The sequence below is a fragment of the Salmo salar genome, chromosome ssa23 (assembly GCF_905237065.1).
Source record: "Salmo salar chromosome ssa23, Ssal_v3.1, whole genome shotgun sequence".
Taxonomy (NCBI): domain Eukaryota; kingdom Metazoa; phylum Chordata; class Actinopteri; order Salmoniformes; family Salmonidae; genus Salmo; species Salmo salar.
The window spans coordinates 20146503-20165805 of NC_059464.1; the positions used below are offsets into that span (position 1 = coordinate 20146503).

Genomic DNA, 19303 nt, shown 5'->3' on the forward strand with positions numbered 1-19303 from the left:
TGCACCATTGAATTGAATTTATTTTGGTTAACAGACAAATACAACAAAATGTACAATGTGGATCCAGAGGATATCACTTGAAAGTATTAATTAAAACACTTGTTTCCAAAGTGGTCCTCGATGGTAAAAACAATAACACATATAATGATTAAAAGGCAAGACAAAATTACAAACAACCTTAAATACATTCATTTATATTGACATCCTAAAAAGTGGCACTATTCTCTGCACTTCTCCCTAACCTTAAAAATCACCCATATTCATTTCACATTAAAACAATCTATTAATTGCACATCATACCGATCCTTCAAATAAATTGGTCCACTCTTGACTCCAAAGGCAACAAGCCCACCTCCCGGAAGTCCTGTACCCCTATGTGGGTCTTAGGGGGGACATTCAGCATATACAGTACCTGATAACATTATTTTGCATGACCTGCATTCTCTATTTCAGATTTTTTGATAGCCCACTATACCAAGCAGAGCAGGCATAATGACACTGAATCAAGGTTGAGACAAGCAGTTTCTTAACTTTAATGTTAAAATATCTAGTGTTACGATATAAAAATTTCCATTTTTTTCGCCATCTTAGAAAGAATTTTGGCAGCAATCAGGTCTTCAGAAAGGGATTGATCTAGGGACACACCAAGATAAGATACACTTGTTTTAGATTCAATTTCCTTGCCTGCACAGTTTACCGTTATCTTGTCAGCAATCTACGTTTTGTTCCAAACAAAATCGAATAAGTTTTTCCCAAATGTAGTGACAATTTGTTGTCAGACAACCAACCTCTAACAAAATGCAAATCCTTACTCAGGGTCTCCTCTATGTAAGCTGTATCCTTCCCTGAAACCAGTATGGCTGAATCATCAGCATAAATCAGGAGTTTGCACTTTACATTTACATTACATTTAAGGCATTTAGCAGACGCTCTTATCCAGAGCGACTTACAAATTGGTGCATTCACCTTATGATATTCAGTGGAACAACCACTTTACAATAGTGCATCTAAATCTTTTAAGGGGGGGGGGGTTAGAAGGATTACTTTATCCTATCCTAGGTATTCCTTAAAGAGGTGGGGTTTCAGGTTTCTCCGGAAGGTGGTGATTGACTCCGCTGTCCTGGCGTCGTGAGGGAGCTTGTTCCACCATTGGGGTGCCAGAGCAGCGAACAGTTTTGACTGGGCTGAGCGGGAACTGTGCTTCCTCAGAGGTAGGGGGGTCAGCAGGCCAGAGGTGGATGAACGCAGTGCCCTTGTTTGGGTGTAGGGCCTGATCAGAGCCTGAAGGTATGGAGGTGCCGTTCCCTTCACAGCTCCGTAGGCAATCACCATGGTCTTGTAGCGGATGCGAGCTTCAACTGGAAGCCAGTGGAGAGAGCGGAGGAGTGGGGTGACGTGAGAGAACTTGGGAAGGTTGAACACCAGACGGGCTGCGGCGTTCTGGATGAGTTGTAGGGGTTTAATGGCACAGGCAGGGAGCCCAGCCAACAGCGAGTTGCAGTAATCTAGACGGGAGAGGACAAGTGCCTGGATTAGGACCTGCGCCGCTTCCTGTGTGAGGCAGGGTCATACTCTGCGAATGTTGTAGAGCATGAACCTACAGGATCGGGTCACCGCCTTGATGTTAGTGGAGAACGACAGGGTGTTGTCCAGGATCACGCCAAGGTTCTTAGCACTCTGGGAGGAGGACACACTTTACTGTATCTGGCATATCATTAACGTATATAAGAAATAAGAGAGGCCCTAAAACTCCACCTGATATTTCTTTGGCCTCTGACAGCATCACCAACATTGCATACTTGTGTTCTGTTGGTCAGATGAGACCTAAACCAATTCACTGCTACATCATTTAGACCCATGCATTTCAGTTTCATCAGGAGAATATCATGGTCCACAGTGTCAAAAGCTTTCTGCAAGTCTAACATGACCATACCTGTATAGTTCCCCTTCTCACTTTCCTGCTTAATGTGGTCAAAAAGGTGGATAAGGCAAGTATCAGTGGAATGAGCTGTTCTAAAGCCATATTGGAGTTCATAAAGAAGTTTGTGCTCAATTAAGGTATCCCTTAAGTTGATTAAAAACAAATCTCTCAACAACTTTGGAAAAGGTGCTGAGGATTGACACAGGCCTGTAGTTACCTACATTTGTTTTACTGCTCTTCTTGTGGAGTGGAACCACCCGACCTGTTTTGAGATCCTTGGGAAATGTACCACTACTAATAGAAAGGTTTACAATATGCGTTTTAGCAGTGACACAAGCACTATCCTTTATGAATCTTGCAGGAAGGTTATCCAGCCCAGTTGCTTTGTTTGTGCTCATTAAGCATAGTAGATAGGAAACTGTGTCCTTTGTTACCATGCACAGCTCAAACAAATAATTAGTGATACCTTTGCTACGGTAAAAGTTGTTAATGAAAGACTGGCCATAGTGTCCAGAGCAGGTGGGTAACTTCTTAACCAGAGATGAGGCTATAGTGGTAAAAAATGTGGTGAAATAATTTCCAACCTTTGCCTGGTCATAACATAAAACATCATCAATATTCAGGCCAATACTACAGGATTTTACCTTATGGGGGAGTTTTGGAGCCAATGTCATTTAACATTTTCCACAGTTTATGAGGCCGATGTAAGTTGTCGTTAACGGCATCTATATAATGTTGGAATTTGGCCTTATCCAATTTGAATCTTGCCTGGTTTCTACAGTTAATATAACCGTCATAATCTTGTTGTAGATTTGTCCTTCTGAATCTGGCCAGGTAGCGATCCCTTTTCCTTATGAGGTCTAAGATCTCGGAAGTGATCTATTTCTCTGACCGCTGTTTGATTCAAATTTGTTTCATCGGAGCCAGAGAGTCTAGTGCAGACAGAAACAGATCTTTAAAAAGATACCAAGCTTGATCAACATCATCACAGTTTAGTACATGAGACCAATCCAAAATTCCAAGTACTTCAACATTGAAGGTCCCTAAGAACATAGTGGCCTCCATCGTTCTTAAATGGAAGAAGTCTGGAACCACCAAGAGTCTTCTTAGAGCTGTCTGCCCGGCCAAACTGAGCAATCGGGGGAAAAGGGGCTTTGTCAGGGAGGGGACCAAGAACCCAATGGTCAGTCTGACAGAGTTTCAGAGTTCCTCTGTGGAGATGGGAGTACCTTCCAGAAGGACAACCATCTCTGCAGCACTCTACCAATCAGGCCTTTATGGTAGAGTGGCCAGTCGGAAGCCACTCCTCAGTAAAAGGCACATGACAGCCCACTTGGAGTTTGCCAAAAGGCCCCAGAATGACTCAGACCATGACAAACAAGATTCTCCAGTCTGATGAAACCAAGATTGAACTCTTTGGCCTGAATGCCAAGCGTTTGGAGGAAACATGGCACCATCCGTACGTTGAAGCATGGTGGTGGTAGCATCATGCTGTGGGGATGTTTTTCAGCGGCAGGGACTGGGAGACTAGTCAGGATTGAGTGAAAGATGAACCGAGCAAAGTACAGAGAGATCCTTGATAAAAACCTGCTCCAGAGTGCTCAGGATCTCAGACTGGGGCGAAGGTTCACCTTCCAACAGGACAACGACCCTAAGCACACAGCCAAGACAACTCCAGGAGTGGCTTCGGGACAAGTCTCTGAATGTCCTTGAGTGGCCTAGCCAGAGCCTGGACTTGAACCCGATCTAATATCTCTGGAGAGACATGAAAATAGCTGTGCAGCAACGCTCCCCATCCAACCTGACAGAGCTTGAGAGGAGCTGCAGAGAAGAGTGGGAGAAACTCCCCAAATACAGGTGTGCCAAGCTTGTAGTGTCACACCCAAGAAGACTTGAGGTTGTAATCGCTACCAAGGGTGCTTCAACAAAGTACTGAGGGTCTGAATACTTATGTAAATGTGATATTTCAGTTTTTTCTTTTTAATACATTTGCAAACATTTCTAAAACACCTGTTTTTACTTTGTCATTATGGGATATTGTGTGTAGATTGATGAGGGAAAAAAACTATTTAATCAATTTTAGAGTAAGGCTGTAACGTAGCAAAATGTGGAAAAAGTCAAGGGGTCTGAATACTTTCCGAATGCACTGGATATGTGTGTTAGTTTTATGTGTGTAATTGAGAGACAATGAGTTGAGCCATCGTTAGAGCAATAATACTGCTCTAATGATGGCTTATTGCTCTAACGAGGGCTCAACTCATTGTCTCTCAATAATACTGCTCTAATGATGGTTTTTTGCTCTAACGAGGGCTCAACTCATTGTCTCTCAATAATACTGCTCTAATGATGGCTTATTGCTCTAACGAGGGCTCAACTCATTGTCTCTCAATAATACTGCTCTAATGATGGCTTTTTGCTCTAACGAGGGCTCAACTCATTGTCTCTCAATAATACTGCTCTAATGATGGCTTTTTGCTCTAACGAGGGCTCAACTCATTGTCTCTCAATAATACTGCTCTAATGATGGCTTTTTGCTCTAACGAGGGCTCAACTCATTGTCTCTCAATAATATTGCTCTGATGATGTCTCAACTCATTGTCTCTCAATCACACACAGTACGTATGCATTGTATGTCTTTGCTGACACTCTTCCTGCTTCTCTGTTCTCTGTTTCCCAGGTGATGGAGCGTCTGTGTGTGCGTGTGCAGCAGCAGGTGTGTGTGCTGCGTGGAGTTGGGGAGATGGAGGAGATTCAAGCTGCTAAACAAGTGCTGAAGGAGGCCAGGAACTCTCGCGCGGTGAGTGTGTGTGCATACCTGAATCATTTCTCTAATCTCTCGATTGTAGTTGAGTGTTCAAGTGTATGTGGTCTTCCTTTAAACTAGGGTACCTGTGAGGATTTCACACACTGGACAACTTGTTACAGCTGTTGATAGGCCATTGATAATAATCTGGCACAATTTTCCCATGTCATTACATTAAGATATAAGGTGGGATCATAGCTATATTCAATAAAATTCACAAGTTGATTTAAAACCTTTGTTTATCCGTTTATCATGTTTAGTGTCTTGACGGATTTGTCCTCAATCGTGTGACATGAAACATTACTTTTCTGTCCTTGCATTTATGGCAGTGTAAGTTGTCGTTATATATTAAGCATTAATCAGTTCAATTAGAAATTGAACTCTAAGAATACTGGATCTAGCTTTTTCTTGTATAGAGATCTCAGAAATGCACTGTAACTACGTAACATTTCGCGTCGTCTTATGTTACGGGTTGAGAACAGTTTTCATGGGCACACAAATCGAAAATAATAAATGCGATTGCAAAATCAAATACTTGTAACCGACAGTCACCTTACCTTGATACTTAAAACCTAAATCGATAGTGTCATTAAAATGGTTCTTCAATAATTATGCATAATAGTTTAGTTTTGTTGGATGTGCATTTGGTGTCCAGCTGATTAGTTATGCCATGATATTTTCACACATCCTCATCTGATCCAGGAAGGAATTTTCTGAATGACAGTCAAGTGATGAACAGCTGTTGTGATAGCACATGCAATGCAACAACAGCCCAAGGGCTGGAAAAAAAGGTGTTCATGAGGAATGTCCAAAAAATTCAAGAGGCTTGAAGTAGCCTACTTGAACTTGTACTTCAATTACCGGAAAATTCCCTTGAAAATCAGACATTTTCTAAATTTTGCTGCTTGAAAAGTCATTGTAATTATTGTAGCCAATTTATAAGTTCTCCTGCTCCCTTATAATTATCCGTGATTTCATTTTTTATACATTTCTGTGAGAGATGACCACTTTCGTTTGTTTCCCGCTGCTTCAATTGAAGGGTGTTGCGCTACTCTGTTGAGTAAAACTATGTGTGGTTATTTTGAGGACGACAAGATCTAATGTTGCCTTCAACTTGGCTTTCCATACAAATCCTTCGATTAAAAAAAGAACCTGGTATTTGGTCAAATTCGCATTAGAAAAACAGCGATGGTGAGATTCAAATGGTGAGATTAATGCTACCGCTATTCATAGCTTTGTTATGTGTGCCCGCGTCGGTTACAGAAAAATCACCATGCATGCATCTAATCGATTTAGTCAGGCAATGTCCACATTATTCTCACATATTTTAGAATGTACTGTAATAATAATTTGAATATCAATGCATTGGCAAGGCCTAAAAAATGCATTATTGTTAAAGTGTTAATGGCCTACTTTTTTGACACTTTTTGCATGCTTTTTGGGGGGAGGGGTTAGGGATATATATTAAGCCTTATATGTATAATTATTAAAATTATACAATTGTATAACATTGAATTTGACTTGCCAATGTCTGTATGAACCCTGCTTAAAAGATGTAGTCTTTTGTCTATGTTGTTGTATTGGTTGAGTTAATGGGTACATTTGCATATATTAACTTTTATACATGTGGAACTGCATTGAAATCATTTTGACATTTTGATCCCAATGTCACACATCGGCCCCATTATTTGTGTATTAATATGACTCTCTCTCTCTCTCTCTCTCTCTCTCACACACACACTCACTCTTTCTCTCTCTCTTTTTTCTTTCTCTCATTTTCAGCTGTACCCCTCCCTCTGTGAGCTAGCTCATGTGCTGTCAGTAGATGGGCCAGTCAGACAGAGACTGGACTCACTGGCAGGAGAACTGGCCAAGGCAGCCGACAAGGAACTACAGGTGCAATCCTCAATACATCACATATTTATATAAACTTTTGATTTACTTCTTCATTAAAAAAAATGTAAATTAAGCAACACAGGGATTGGTTGAATATTTGATTGGTTTATTGATTGTTTATTTGGCTTGTTGATTGACAGGTGATAGTTGACTCCATGGTGTCTCTCTGTCGTGAGCTGTGCCCGCTGTCCTCCTCTGCAGCAGAGAGATTGAGTCCTCCGCTCTCGTCCGTCTCTGAGCGTGTGTCCATCCCTCGCTCAGCCATCCGTACGGCCCTGATGGAGCGAGCAGCTCAGGACATCCACCGCGCTGGAGTAAGAAAGGGAGGGAGGGAGGGAGGGAAGGAAGGAAGGAAGGAAGGAAGGAAGGAAGGAAGGAAGGAAGGAAGGAAGGAAGGAAGGAAGGAAGGAAGGAAGGAAGGAAGGAAGGAAGGAAGGAAGGAAGGAAGGAAGGAAGGAAGGAAGGAAGGAAAAAGAGGGGGAGCTGAAGGATGAAGATTAGTGATGCAGTCTTATTTGTTCAATTTAATCAGTGTGGGTATCTGTGAACTCATTCCATCATACTGTCTTCCCCCTCCTCTCCGCCCTGCCTCCCTCTCCTGCTCCCTCTCCCTCTCTTTGTCTCTCTCCCCCTCTCCCAGAGAGGTGAAGCTCTCAGTGGTTTCCTATCTCACCAACTCCATTGTGGATCAGATCTTGCAGGAGCTCTACGCCACTCAAAAGACCCTGGTATAGACATGCTGTCGTCTGTCTGTGTGTCTGTCTGTCTGTAGGCCGGATATTGATTCTGTCACCTTTTGCCTACCATAACCAGTAACACTTTACTTGAAGGGGCACACATAAGGCATTCATAACACCAGTATACACTTTTGCAGTATCATTCATAGCAACCTTTATAACACCTTTGTGAAACCAGTCATAACACCTTTATGAGCGTTGCAGTATCATTCATAACAACCTTCATAATACATTTATTCATGTGTAGTGTCTGCTCCCTGTCCCAGACGCGTCAGGTGTCCCAGGTGAAGCGTTGGGAGGGGACATGTGATGGAGGGACAGGCCGGAGGTCACACAGACACAGAGACTCTCTGGACATCACAGACGAGGAGCTGGGCACCAGCATAGTAAGCATTGTGTGTTGACATCGTCTGTTTAGGATGTGTGTTGGTGTTTTGACATCTTTCTCTTCCCTCTCTAGGACACAATTGCCATTAAAAAGCACAGCTCTAGAACTAGACGAATACGACCCGTTTCAACCAGACTGAGTGAGTATGTCTCCGTCCCACTATCTCTATATCCCTCTATCGCTCTCTTCCTCCCATCTCTCTCTCTTTTATAGGTCCATTAGTGACTGTGTCCTGCTGTGTCTGTTTTTCTCTCCCTCTTTCCCTCTCCCTCATTCTCCTTCCTCTCTCTCTCTGAGTGAGCCATTAATGGCTTGTGTGCATGCCAACCTGAACCCATTACTGCCTCAACATATTTGAGTGCAGTTGCCAATTGTTGTAGTTTTTAAACAGTATTTATTTCAAGCACAGATGACAGCACCACACGACTGCTAAGGGAACTTCTACCCCATCGCCGCTTCCTTCTCCATTTCTCTCCCTTTTATGCATCTGTTTCGCTCTCATCTCGTCATCTTTCCATCTTTTTTTCGCTTTCTATTTCAGGCCTGTGTGATGACTCCAGCTCCTCCCCGCCCCCCTCTACGTCCTCTTCTTTCTCAGCCCTCTCTCGCTCCGCATCCTGTGAGGGGCTGTCTGAACTCCCTACCCAGGGTGCACCTCTACATCATGTGACGCGGGTTAGGCCAAGGCCCCCACGGAGGCACCGAGCAGGACACGCCCCCTCTGACACAGTAAGAGGAAGCTGACATCAGGATCTCACCCCGTATGGAATATACACTACTGTTCAAAAGTTTGGGGTCACTTATAAATGTCCTTGGTTTTGAAAGAAAAGCACATTTTTTTGTCCATTAAAATAACATGAAATTGATCAGAAATACAGTGTAGACATTGTTAATGTTGAAAATGACTATTGTAGCTGGAAACGGCAGATTTTTTATGGAATATCTACATAAGCGTACAGACGCCAATTATCAGCAACCATCACTCCTGTGGTCCAATGGCACGTTGTGTTAGCTAATCCAAGTTTATCATTTTAAAAGGCAAATTGAACCCTTTTGCAATTATGTTAGCACAGCTGAAAACTGTTGTCCTAATTAAAGAAGCAATAAAACTGGCCTTCTTTAGACTAGTTGAGTATCTGGAGCATCAGCATTTGTGGGTTCGATTACAGGCTCAAAATGTACAGAACCAAATAACTTTCTTCTGAAACTCGTCAGTCTATTCTTGTTCTGAGAAATGAAGGCTATTCCATGTGAGAAATTGCCAAGAAACTGAAGATCTCGTACAAAGCTAGTAGCTCAAAATGTCCAGAAACAAATAACTTTCTGTCACGTCCTGACCAGCAGATGGAGCTGTTGTAGTAGTTTGGGGGTCAGGACGTGGCAGTCTCGTGTGTGTGTGTTTGATTGTTCTGTGTGTCTTGTGACTCCTGATCAGGAACAGCTGGGGATCGTTGTTCCTGATTGGGAGTCATATATGTAGGAGTTGTTTGTCACTGGGGTTTGTGGGTGGTTGTTTTTACACTGCGTTTATAGCCTGTAAAACTGTTACTGTTGTCACCTTCATTGTTTTTTCAAGTGGATGCTTTACTCTTTTTTGGTAATAAATAACCATGAGTATTCACAAACCTGCTGCGCCTTGGTCCATTTATGAAGACAACCGTTACAGAACCACCCACCAAAGGACCAAGCAGCAGAGGAACGAGGAGGAAGGATGGACATGGGCCGAGTTAAGGAGGAGCGTTTCCAGGGCGATGGAAGACTTTAGGAAATTCGAGAGGCAGCCCCAAGAATTTTTTTGGGGGTGGGCACAAGGGCAGTTTTGCGGGGCAAGAATGGAGCCCCAGGCCAGCTCCCCGCACTAGCCTGGAGGTGCGTGTTCCCAATCTGGTACACCCAGTACCAGCACCACGCACCAGGCTGCAAGTGCGTAAACCCAGCCTCGCCAGTCACCAGAGCTGCCCGCCAGTCAACAGTCACCAGAGCTGCCCGCCAGTCAACAGTCGCCAGAGCTGCCCGCCAGTCAACAGTCGCCAGAGCTGCCCGCCAGTCAACAGTCGCCAGAGCTGCCCGCCAGTCAACAGTCGCCAGAGCTGCCCGCCAGTCAACAGTCGCCAGAGCGGCCCGCCTGTCAACAGTCGCCAGAGTGGCCAGACTGCCCTGAACTGCCGGAGTGGCCAGACTGCCCTGAACTGCCGGAGTGGCCAGACTGCCCTGAACTGCCGGAGTGGCCAGACTGCCCTGAACTGCCGGAGTGGCCAGACTGCCCTGAACTGCCGGAGTGGCCAGACTGCCCTGAACTGCCGGAGTGGCCCTCCTGCCCTCCGGTCCAGCCAGAGTGGCCCTCCGGTCCAGCCAAAGTGGCCCTCCTGCCCTCCGGTCCAGCCAGAGTGGCCCTCCTGCCCTCCGGTCCAGCCAGAGTGGCCCTCCTGCCCTCCGGTCCAGCCAAAGTGGCCCTCCTGCCCTCCGGTCCAGCCAGAGTGGCCCTCCTGCCCTCCGGTCCAGCCAGAGTGGCCCTCCTGCCCTCCGGTCCAGCCAGAGTGGCCCTCCTGCCCTCCGGTCCAGCCAGAGGGGCCCTCCTGCCCTCCGGTCCAGCCAGAGGGGCCCTCCTGTCCCCCGGTCCAGCCCGAGTGGTCCGTCTGCCCGGCGCAGCTATCGGCGCCATCAAAGTGGGCGACGCCAAAGGTGGAGCGAGGTCCACGGCCTGCACCTGAGCCACCTCCAGGATAGGTGGGTTGGGGAGGGAGGGTGTAGCACAGTGCCGTCGGTGACGGCAGCCACCCTCCCTTCCCTCCATTATTGTTTAGGGTTAGTGTTTATGGGTTTTGTTGGGGATGTTTTTTTTTTGTGGTTAGGTGCATTCCGGGGTCTGCACCTTGAGGGGGGGGGTACTGTCACGTCCTGACCAGCAGATGGAGCTGTTGTAGTAGTTAGGGGGTCAGGACGTGGCAGTCTCGTGTGTGTGTGTTTGATTGTTCTGTGTGTCTTGTGACTCCTGATCAGGAACAGCTGGGGATCGTTGTTCCTGATTGGGAGTCATATATGTAGGAGTTGTTTGTCACTGGGGTTTGTGGGTGGTTGTTTTTACACTGCGTTTATAGCCTGTAAAACTGTTACTGTTGTCACCTTCATTGTTTTTTCAAGTGGATGCTTTACTCTTTTTTGGTAATAAATAACCATGAGTATTCACATACCTGCTGCGCCTTGGTCCATTTATGAAGACAACCGTTACACTTTCTTCTGAAACTCATCAGTCTACTCTTGTTCTGAGAAATGAAGGCTGTTCCATGTGAGAAATTGCCAAGAAACTGAAGATCTCGTACAAATGCTGATGCCCCAGATACTCAACTGCACAACTGAGCAAGAGGACAAGTACATTAGAGTGTCCGGGATGCTGGTCTTCTAGGCAGAGTTCCTCTGTCCAGTGTCTGTGTTCTTTTTCCCATCTTAAGCTTCTCTTTTTATTGGCCAGTCTGAGATATGGCTTTTTCTGAGATATGTCTTTTTCTTTTTCTACGCTGTTGATGTTGAGACTGGTGTTTTGCGGGTACTATTTAATGAAGCTGCCAGTTGAGGATTTGTGAGGTGTCTGTTTCTCAAACTAGACACTCTAATGTACCTTTTTCTCAGTTGTGCACCGGGGCCTCCCACTCCTCTTTCTATTCTGGATAGTGCCAGTTTGCGCTGTTCTGTGAAGGGAGTAGTATACAGCGTTGTATGAGATCTTCAGTTTCTTGGTAATTTCTCACATGGAATAGCCTTCATTTCTCAGAGCAAGAATAGACTGACGAGTTTCAGAAGAAAGGTCTTTGTTTCTGGCCATTTTGAGCCTGTAATCGAACCCACAAATGCTGATGCTCCAGACACTCAAGTAGTCTAAAGAAGGCCAGTTTTTAATTCTAAAGAAGGCCAATCTTTAATTAGCACAACAGTTTTCAGCTGTGCGAACATAATTGCAAAAGGGTTTTCTAATGATCAATTAGACTTTTAAAATGATAAATTTGGATTAGCTAACACACTGTGCCATTAGAACACAGGAGTGATGGTTGTTGATAATGGGCCTCTGTGCGCCTATGTAGATATTCCGTAAAAAATCTGCCGTTTCCAGCTACAATAGTCATTTACAGCCTTAACAATGTCTACACTGTATTTCTGATCAATTTGATGTTATTTTAATGGACAACAAATGTGCTTTTCTTTAAAAAACAAGGACATTTCTAAGTGACCCCAAACTTTTGAATGGTACTGTATACTACTGAACTGCTGACTGTGTGATACTGAACTATGAATATGGAAATACAGGCTCTATATTCACTTATATATTCACTTATGAATATTGTATACACCGAGAGGCCCCTGCTGTAGTAGATTTCTCATCTGAGTGCAGAAGCATAAGGACGTAGATATATTAGCTAATAAATTATACATTTAAGGAGATACTGATATGGCAACACATAGTTAATATAAGTGAACTTTAAAAACTCATGGAGTTACATCGAGATACTTGCATATTAATAAGACAGAATACAGATGTTATTTGCATTGCTAATGACCACTACAAAGACAATATTCCCTTATGATACAAGCAAAATGTATAACTAATGGCTATATTAATTGCTTGTTAAATAGACCTGATGTTAATATTGATACATCTGGTTTATTTAACAAGCATTTAGTATTGCCATTATTTATACATTTTGCATGCTTGCCCAAGCACATTTTCTATTCCAAAAGAACCATTATTCATGTGATTAAAGTAATGATAATACAACTTTGACTTAATTTATGGTTCATGCATAATTCCCACCGCATATTCCCAAATGTTAGGGCCTCCCGGCAGTGGCAGCGTGCTGCTCTATTTTTCAGAATGAATTGGATTGGGTCCAGGGTAATCTATACTAAGTGAATTACTCCAATTGGGTTAAGTCATCTCTCTGAAGCTAGTATAAACCATTTGTATTATTACAAACAGAACATTAAAAAATAAATTGTAAGCCCCTCCAATAAGCTCTTACAAACAGTGTGGGAAATCAGTCTTTATTTCTGGAATATAAATGGATGTTTAAGAATAGTATCGTAATTCTGAAATATCTCTCTCCCCGTCACCAGCATTGCACAGAAAACGGAGCTGTCACTCCTCTTGATGATGGACTCCCAGATTTCTACTCCAAGAGAGTTCTCCCTGATAGGTAGATCTCTCTCTCTCTCTCTCTCTCTCTCTCGCTCTCTCGCTCTCTCTCTCTCTCTCTCTCTCTCAAAAACAAATAGGGGTGAATGGCACACTATAAGCATGATCTAAATTGCATGAATCACCTCCAAAGTAACTACAACTCAAATCATTTAGCATAGGCCTACTTTCCATTAGTCCGTAGACTACTTTCAGGATAAGGATTTTAGGTGAGCTTTGCCTTTAGTAATAGCTTTAGAGAGTACCCTCTCCTCTTGTCACATGCCGGCAGAGTAATGCTGGTCCATGCTAAAGTACATCCACACAGCAGATCATCTGGTTAAGTAGATGCTTTTAGTATTATTACATTTACTGTTAAGCATATTTCTAAATTAATGTACTCTGGATAAAGCGTTGTGTGCCATGAATTGTATCCTTGCAACGTCTCTCACTGCCAGGAAGTGTTTCAGTGAGGTAGCTGCCCAGAGAAACATATAGGGACTGATGACAGGGTGAATAAGTGAAAGTACAGTTGCTGACTAGGGACAAACTGAACAGGCTTATGATATAGACATATACTGAGTGTACAAAACATTAGGAACACCTGCTCTTTCCATGACAGACTGACCATGTGAATCCAGATGAAAGCTATGATCCCTTATTGATGTTACTTGTTAAATCCACTTCAATCAGTGTAGATGAAGGGGAGAAGACAGGTTAAAGAAGGATTTTGAAGCCTTGAGACATTTGAGACATGGATTGTGTATGTGTGCCATTCAGAGGGTGAATGGGTAATACAAAATATTGAAGTGCCGTGCCCTGATTCTGGAAATGTGCATGTACACCCTGGCTCATCTACTGTTGCTAGCCCCAATTCTGACTTGTGCTCTGATATCTGCTTCACTGATTTCTGCTCTCGTAAAAGCCTGGGTTTTCTGAACTAGAAGCGTATTACCTAAAATGGATCAGTTGAAAGTGTGTGTTCACAGCTCCAATCCAGATGTGTTGGTTATTACTGAGACGTGGTTAAGAAAGAGTGTTTTAAACACTGATGTTAACCTTTCTGGTTACAACCTTTTTCGGCAAGACAGATCTTCCAAAGGCTGTGGAATGGCAATCTTTACCAAGGATCACCTTCAGTCCTCAGTTGTCTCCACCAAGTCTGTCCCCAAACAATTTGATTTGCTGTTTCAAGCATTACACTTTCAAATAGCTTTTTGTTGTCTGTTGCTGGGTGTTATCGTTCATGATCAGCACCGGCCTGTACCCTAAATGACCTTAGCCCTCTCCTGGCCCCATACACTAAGTCTGAATTTGTCCTGCTACGTGACCTAAACTGGGACATGCTTAAACCACCTGACCAGGTCCTAAAGCAATGGGACTCCCTAAATCTTTCTCAGATTATTACCAATCCCACAAGGTATGACTCCAAAAAAACCAGAAAAGGCTACTCTCCTTGATGTTATCCTCACAAATAATCCCGATAGGTATCAGTCTGGTGTTTTCTGTAATGACCTTAGTGATCACTGTTTTACAGCCTGCGTTCGTAATGGCTGCTCAGTGAAACGGCCTGTCCTGATTTTTCATAGACGCTTGCTAAAAAACGTTAATGAGCAAGCCTTCCTTCATCACCTGGCCTCTGTAAATTGGTATAGAATCAGCTTGATCCCCTCTGTCGAAGATGCTTGGACATTCTTTTTTAAATATTTTCAGTGGTATTGTTAACAAACACGCCCCCATAAAGAAAATGAGAAATTAAAACAAGTTCAGTCCCTGGTTCGACCGTGATCTGGCAGAGTTACTCCACCTCAAGAATTCCATTTGCGAAAGACACGCGCATATTCAGGCTGACTGGCTCTCGTTCAGGCAAATGAGAAATAAGTGCACTCAGGCTATCCGGAAGGCCAAAGTTAATTACTTTAAGGAGCAGTTATCTCTCTGTGGGTCTAACCCCAAGAAGTTCTTGAAAACGGTTCAAGACCTGGAGAATTAATCCTCCTCCTCATAGCTGTCCATGTCCCTTAATGTTGATGATGTGGTTGTTACTGACAAGGAGCACGTCTGAGCTCTTTAAATCACCACTTCATTAAGTCAGGATTCCTATTTGACTCAGCCATGCCTCCTTGCCCGTCCAACATTTCCTCATCTCCCACGACTTCTAATGCAACCAGTCCCGATGCTCCTCCCTCTTTTCCCCCTGCCCCGCTACAAAGTTTCTCCCTGCAGGCGGTCACTGAGTCCGAGGTGCTAAAGGAGCTCCTTAAACTTGACCCCCAAAAAACATCTGGGTCAGATGATTTAGATCCTTTCTTCTTTAAGGCTGCTGCCCCTATCATCGCCAAGCCTATCTGACCTTTTTAACTTGTCTCTCCTCTCTGGGGAGGTTCCTATTGCTTTGAAGGAAGCCACGTTGCGTCCTTTATTTAAAGGGGGAGATCAAGCTGATCTTAACTGTTATAGGCCAATTTCTATTTTGCTCTGTTTTGTTCTATGTTTTTATAAAAACATTGATATTTTTAATCCCAGGCCCCGTCCCAACAGGAGGCCTTTTGCCTTTTGGTAGGCCGTCATTGTAAATAAGAATTTGTTCTTAACTGACTTGCCTAGTTAAATAAAGGTTAAATTTAAAATTAAAATAAATAAAAGTGCCTTTGAACAGCGTATGGTAGTAGGTGCCAGGCACATTGGTTTGAGTGTGTCAAGAACTGCAATGCTGCTGGGTTTTTCACACTCGTTTCCCATGTGTATCAAGAATGGTCCACCACCCAAAGGACATCTAGCCGACTTGATACAACTGTGGGAAGCATTGGAGTCAACATGGGCCAGAACCCCGTGGAACGCTTTCAAGTCCATGCCCCAATGAATTGAGGCTCTTCTTTTGAGCGGTGGGAGCTGCAACTCACTATTATGAAGGTGTTCCTAATGTTTTGCACATATTTTTACTGTATAGCTATGGTCAGTTTGTCTCTCTTTATATCTGCCTTTTGTCTTCACCCTTTATCTTCTTCCTGTTTTGTTCCCCTCATCTCTCTCTACCCTTTCCATCTCTTTTTCCCTATGTCAGTCAGTTGTCCTCTCTCCATAAAGCCCACTCTCTCAGGCGAAAGAAAAGACGCAATATGCTGGCCATCTTTGGTTTCCGTAGGAACCGCAACTCAACGCTCTCCAATCAGGGGCCAGAGTCTGGCGGAGATGGGTGTGGGGAGGAGTGTCACACTGTTGCCACGGCACCCACAGGGTTTGTGAATCCTCAGTATCACACACACACACCCAGGTAGTATGATATATATAAAGCCGTGCAATCTACACAGCATGATTTATATCAGTGTCGCATGATCTTCACTTTCACTTTATAACACGTTTACCCCTTACCTCTTTAAGATTTTGTATCACTCTCATTCACTCTCTCTTTCTCCCGCTACCTTTCATCCTCTCTCTGTCCCTTTGTTAGTATGATGAGCATTAAGTGCATGCTCTGTGTACCATGTGTACTATTAAGCAGTGCTGGGAAGCAGTGCTGTATTGATATGAGGAATGGTCATGCTGCCAGAGAGCACTGCAGATGTAGATGTCACCAGTGTGTGTAAAACAGATGTAGATGTCACCAGTGTGTGTAAAACAGATGTAGATGACAGCAGTGTGTGTAAAACAGATGTAGATGTCACCAATGTGTGTAAAACAGATGTAGATGTCACCAGTGTAAAACAGATGTAGATGTCACCAGTGTGTGTAAACAGATGTAAATGACACCAGTGTGTGTAAAACAGATGTAGATGTCACCAGTGTGTGTAAAACAGATGTAGATGACACCAGTGTGTGTAAAACAGATGTAGATGTCACCAGTGTGTGTAAACAGATGTAGATGACACCAGTGTGTGTAAAACAGATGTAGATGTCACAAGTGTGTGTAAACAGATGTAAATGACACCAGTGTGTGTAAAAAGATGTAGATGACACCAGTGTGTGTAAAACAGATGTAGATGACACCAGTGTGTGTAAAACAGATGTAGATGTCACCAGTGTAAAACCGATGTAGATGTCACCAGTGTGTGTAAACAGATGCAAATGACACCAGTGTGTGTAAAACAGATGCAAATGACACCAGTGTTTTGTAAAACAGATGTAGATGACACCAGTGTGTGTAAAACAGATGTAGATGTCACCAGTGTGTGTAAAACAGATGTAGATGACACCAGTGTGTGTAAAACAGATGTAGATGTCACCAGTGTGTGTAAACAAATGTAGATGACACCAGTGTGTGTAAAACAGATGTAGATGTCACAAGTGTGTGTAAACAGATGTAAATGACACCAGTGTGTGTAAACCGATGTAGATGACACCAGTGTGTGTAAACAGATGTAAATGACACCAGTGTGTGTAAACCGATGTAGATGTCACCAGTGTGTGTAAACAGATGTAGATGTCACCAGTATGTGTAAACAGGTGTAGATGACACCAGTGTGTGTAAAACAGATGTACAGTGCCTTGCGAAAGTATTCGGCCCCCTTGAACTTTTCGACCTTTTGCCACATTTCAGGCTTCAAACATAAAGATATAAAACTGTAATTTTTTGTGAAGAATCAACAACAAGTGGGACACAATCATGAAGTGGAACGAAATTTATTGGATATTTCAAACTTTTTTAACAAATAAAAAAATGAAAAATTGGGCGTGCAAAATTATTCAGCCCCCTTAAGTTAATACTTTGTAGCGCCACCTTTTGCTGCGATTACAGCTGTAAGTCGCTTGGGGTATGTCTCTATCAGTTTTGCACATCGAGAGACTGAAATTTTTGCCCATTCCTCCTTGCAAAACAGCTCGAGCTCAGTGAGGTTGGATGGAGACCGTTTGTGAACAGCAGTTTTCAGTTCTTTCCACAGATTCTCGATTGGATTCAGGTCTGGACTTTGACTTGGCCATTCTAACACCTGGATATGTTTATTTGTGAACCATTCCATTGTAGATTTTGCTTTATGTTTTGGATCATTGTCTTGTTGGAAGACAAATCTCCGTCCCAGTCTCAGGTCTTTTGCAGACTCCATCAGGTTTTCTTCCAGAATGGTCCTGTATTTGGCTCCATCCATCTTCCCATCAATTTTAACCATCTTCCCTGCCCCTGCTGAAGAAAAGCAGGCCCAAACCATGATGCTGCCACCACCATGTTTGACAGTGGGGATGGTGTGTTCAGGGTGATGAGCTGTGTTGCTTTTACGCCAAACATAACGTTTTGCATTGTTGCCAAAAAGTTTGATTTTGGTTTCATCTGACCAGAGCACCTTCTTCCACATGTTTGGTGTGTCTCCCAGGTGGCTAGTGGCAAACTTTAAACGACACTTTTTATGGATATCTTTAAGAAATGGCTTTCTTCTTGCCACTCTTCCATAAAGGCCAGATTTGTGCAGTATACGACTGATTGTTGTCCTATGGACAGAGTCTCCCACCTCAGCTGTAGATCTCTGCAGTTCATCCAGAGTGATCATGGGCCTCTTGGCTGCATCTCTGATCAGTCTTCTCCTTGTATGAGCTGAAAGTTTAGAGGGACGGCCGGGTCTTCGTAGATTTGCAGTGGTCTGATACTCCTTCCATTTCAATATTATCGCTTGCACAGTGCTCCTTGGGATGTTTAAAGCTTGGGAAATCTTTTTGTATCCAAATCCGGCTTTAAACTTCTCCACAACAGTATCTCGGACCTGCCTGGTGTGTTCCTTGTTCTTCATGATGCTCTCTGCGCTTTAAACGGACCTCTGAGACTATCACAGAGCAGGTGCATTTATACAGAGACTTGATTACACACAGGTGGATTCTATTTATCATCATTAGTCATTTAGGTCAACATTGGATCATTCAGAGATCCTCACTGAACTTCTGGAGAGAGTTTGCTGCACTGAAAGTAAAGGGGCTGAATAATTTTGCACGGCCAATTTTTCCGTTTTTTGTTAAAAAAGTTTGAAATATCCAATAAATTTCGTTCCACTTCATAATTGTGTCCCACTTGTTGTTGATTCTTCACAAAAAAATTACAGTTTTATATCTTTATGTTTGAAGCCTGAAATGTGGCAAAAGGTCGAAAAGTTCAAGGGGGCCGAATACTTTCGCAAGGCACTGTAGATGTCACCAGTGTGTGTAAACAGGTGTAGATGACACCAGTGTGTGTAAAACAGATGTAGATGACACCAGTGGGTGTAAACAGATGTAGATGACACCAGTGTGTGTAAAACAGATGTAGATGACACCAGTGTGTGTAAAACAGATGTAGATGTCACCAGTGTGTGTAAAACAGATGTAGATGACACCAGTGTGTGTAAACAGATGTAGATGTCACCAGTGTGTGTAAACAGATGTAGATGACACCAGTGTGTGTAAAACAGATGTAGATGTCACTAGTGTGTGTAAA

The 19303-nt window shown here is 43.4% G+C and overlaps 1 protein-coding gene across 1 annotated transcript in view; it reads left to right on the forward strand.

Moving 5' to 3' along the window:
• Positions 1-19303, forward strand: part of LOC106584134 (capping protein, Arp2/3 and myosin-I linker protein 3) — a 52016-nt gene that overhangs the window by 27611 nt on the left and 5102 nt on the right. Inside the window, exons 25-33 of the mRNA XM_045706340.1 lie at positions 4599-4718; positions 6507-6620; positions 6761-6934; positions 7265-7348; positions 7624-7743; positions 7818-7884; positions 8287-8474; positions 12852-12931; positions 15974-16147. Coding sequence (XP_045562296.1) covers positions 4599-4718; positions 6507-6620; positions 6761-6934; positions 7265-7348; positions 7624-7743; positions 7818-7884; positions 8287-8474; positions 12852-12931; positions 15974-16147 — 1121 coding nt within the window. The remainder of the gene's footprint in view (positions 1-4598; positions 4719-6506; positions 6621-6760; positions 6935-7264; positions 7349-7623; positions 7744-7817; positions 7885-8286; positions 8475-12851; positions 12932-15973; positions 16148-19303) is intronic.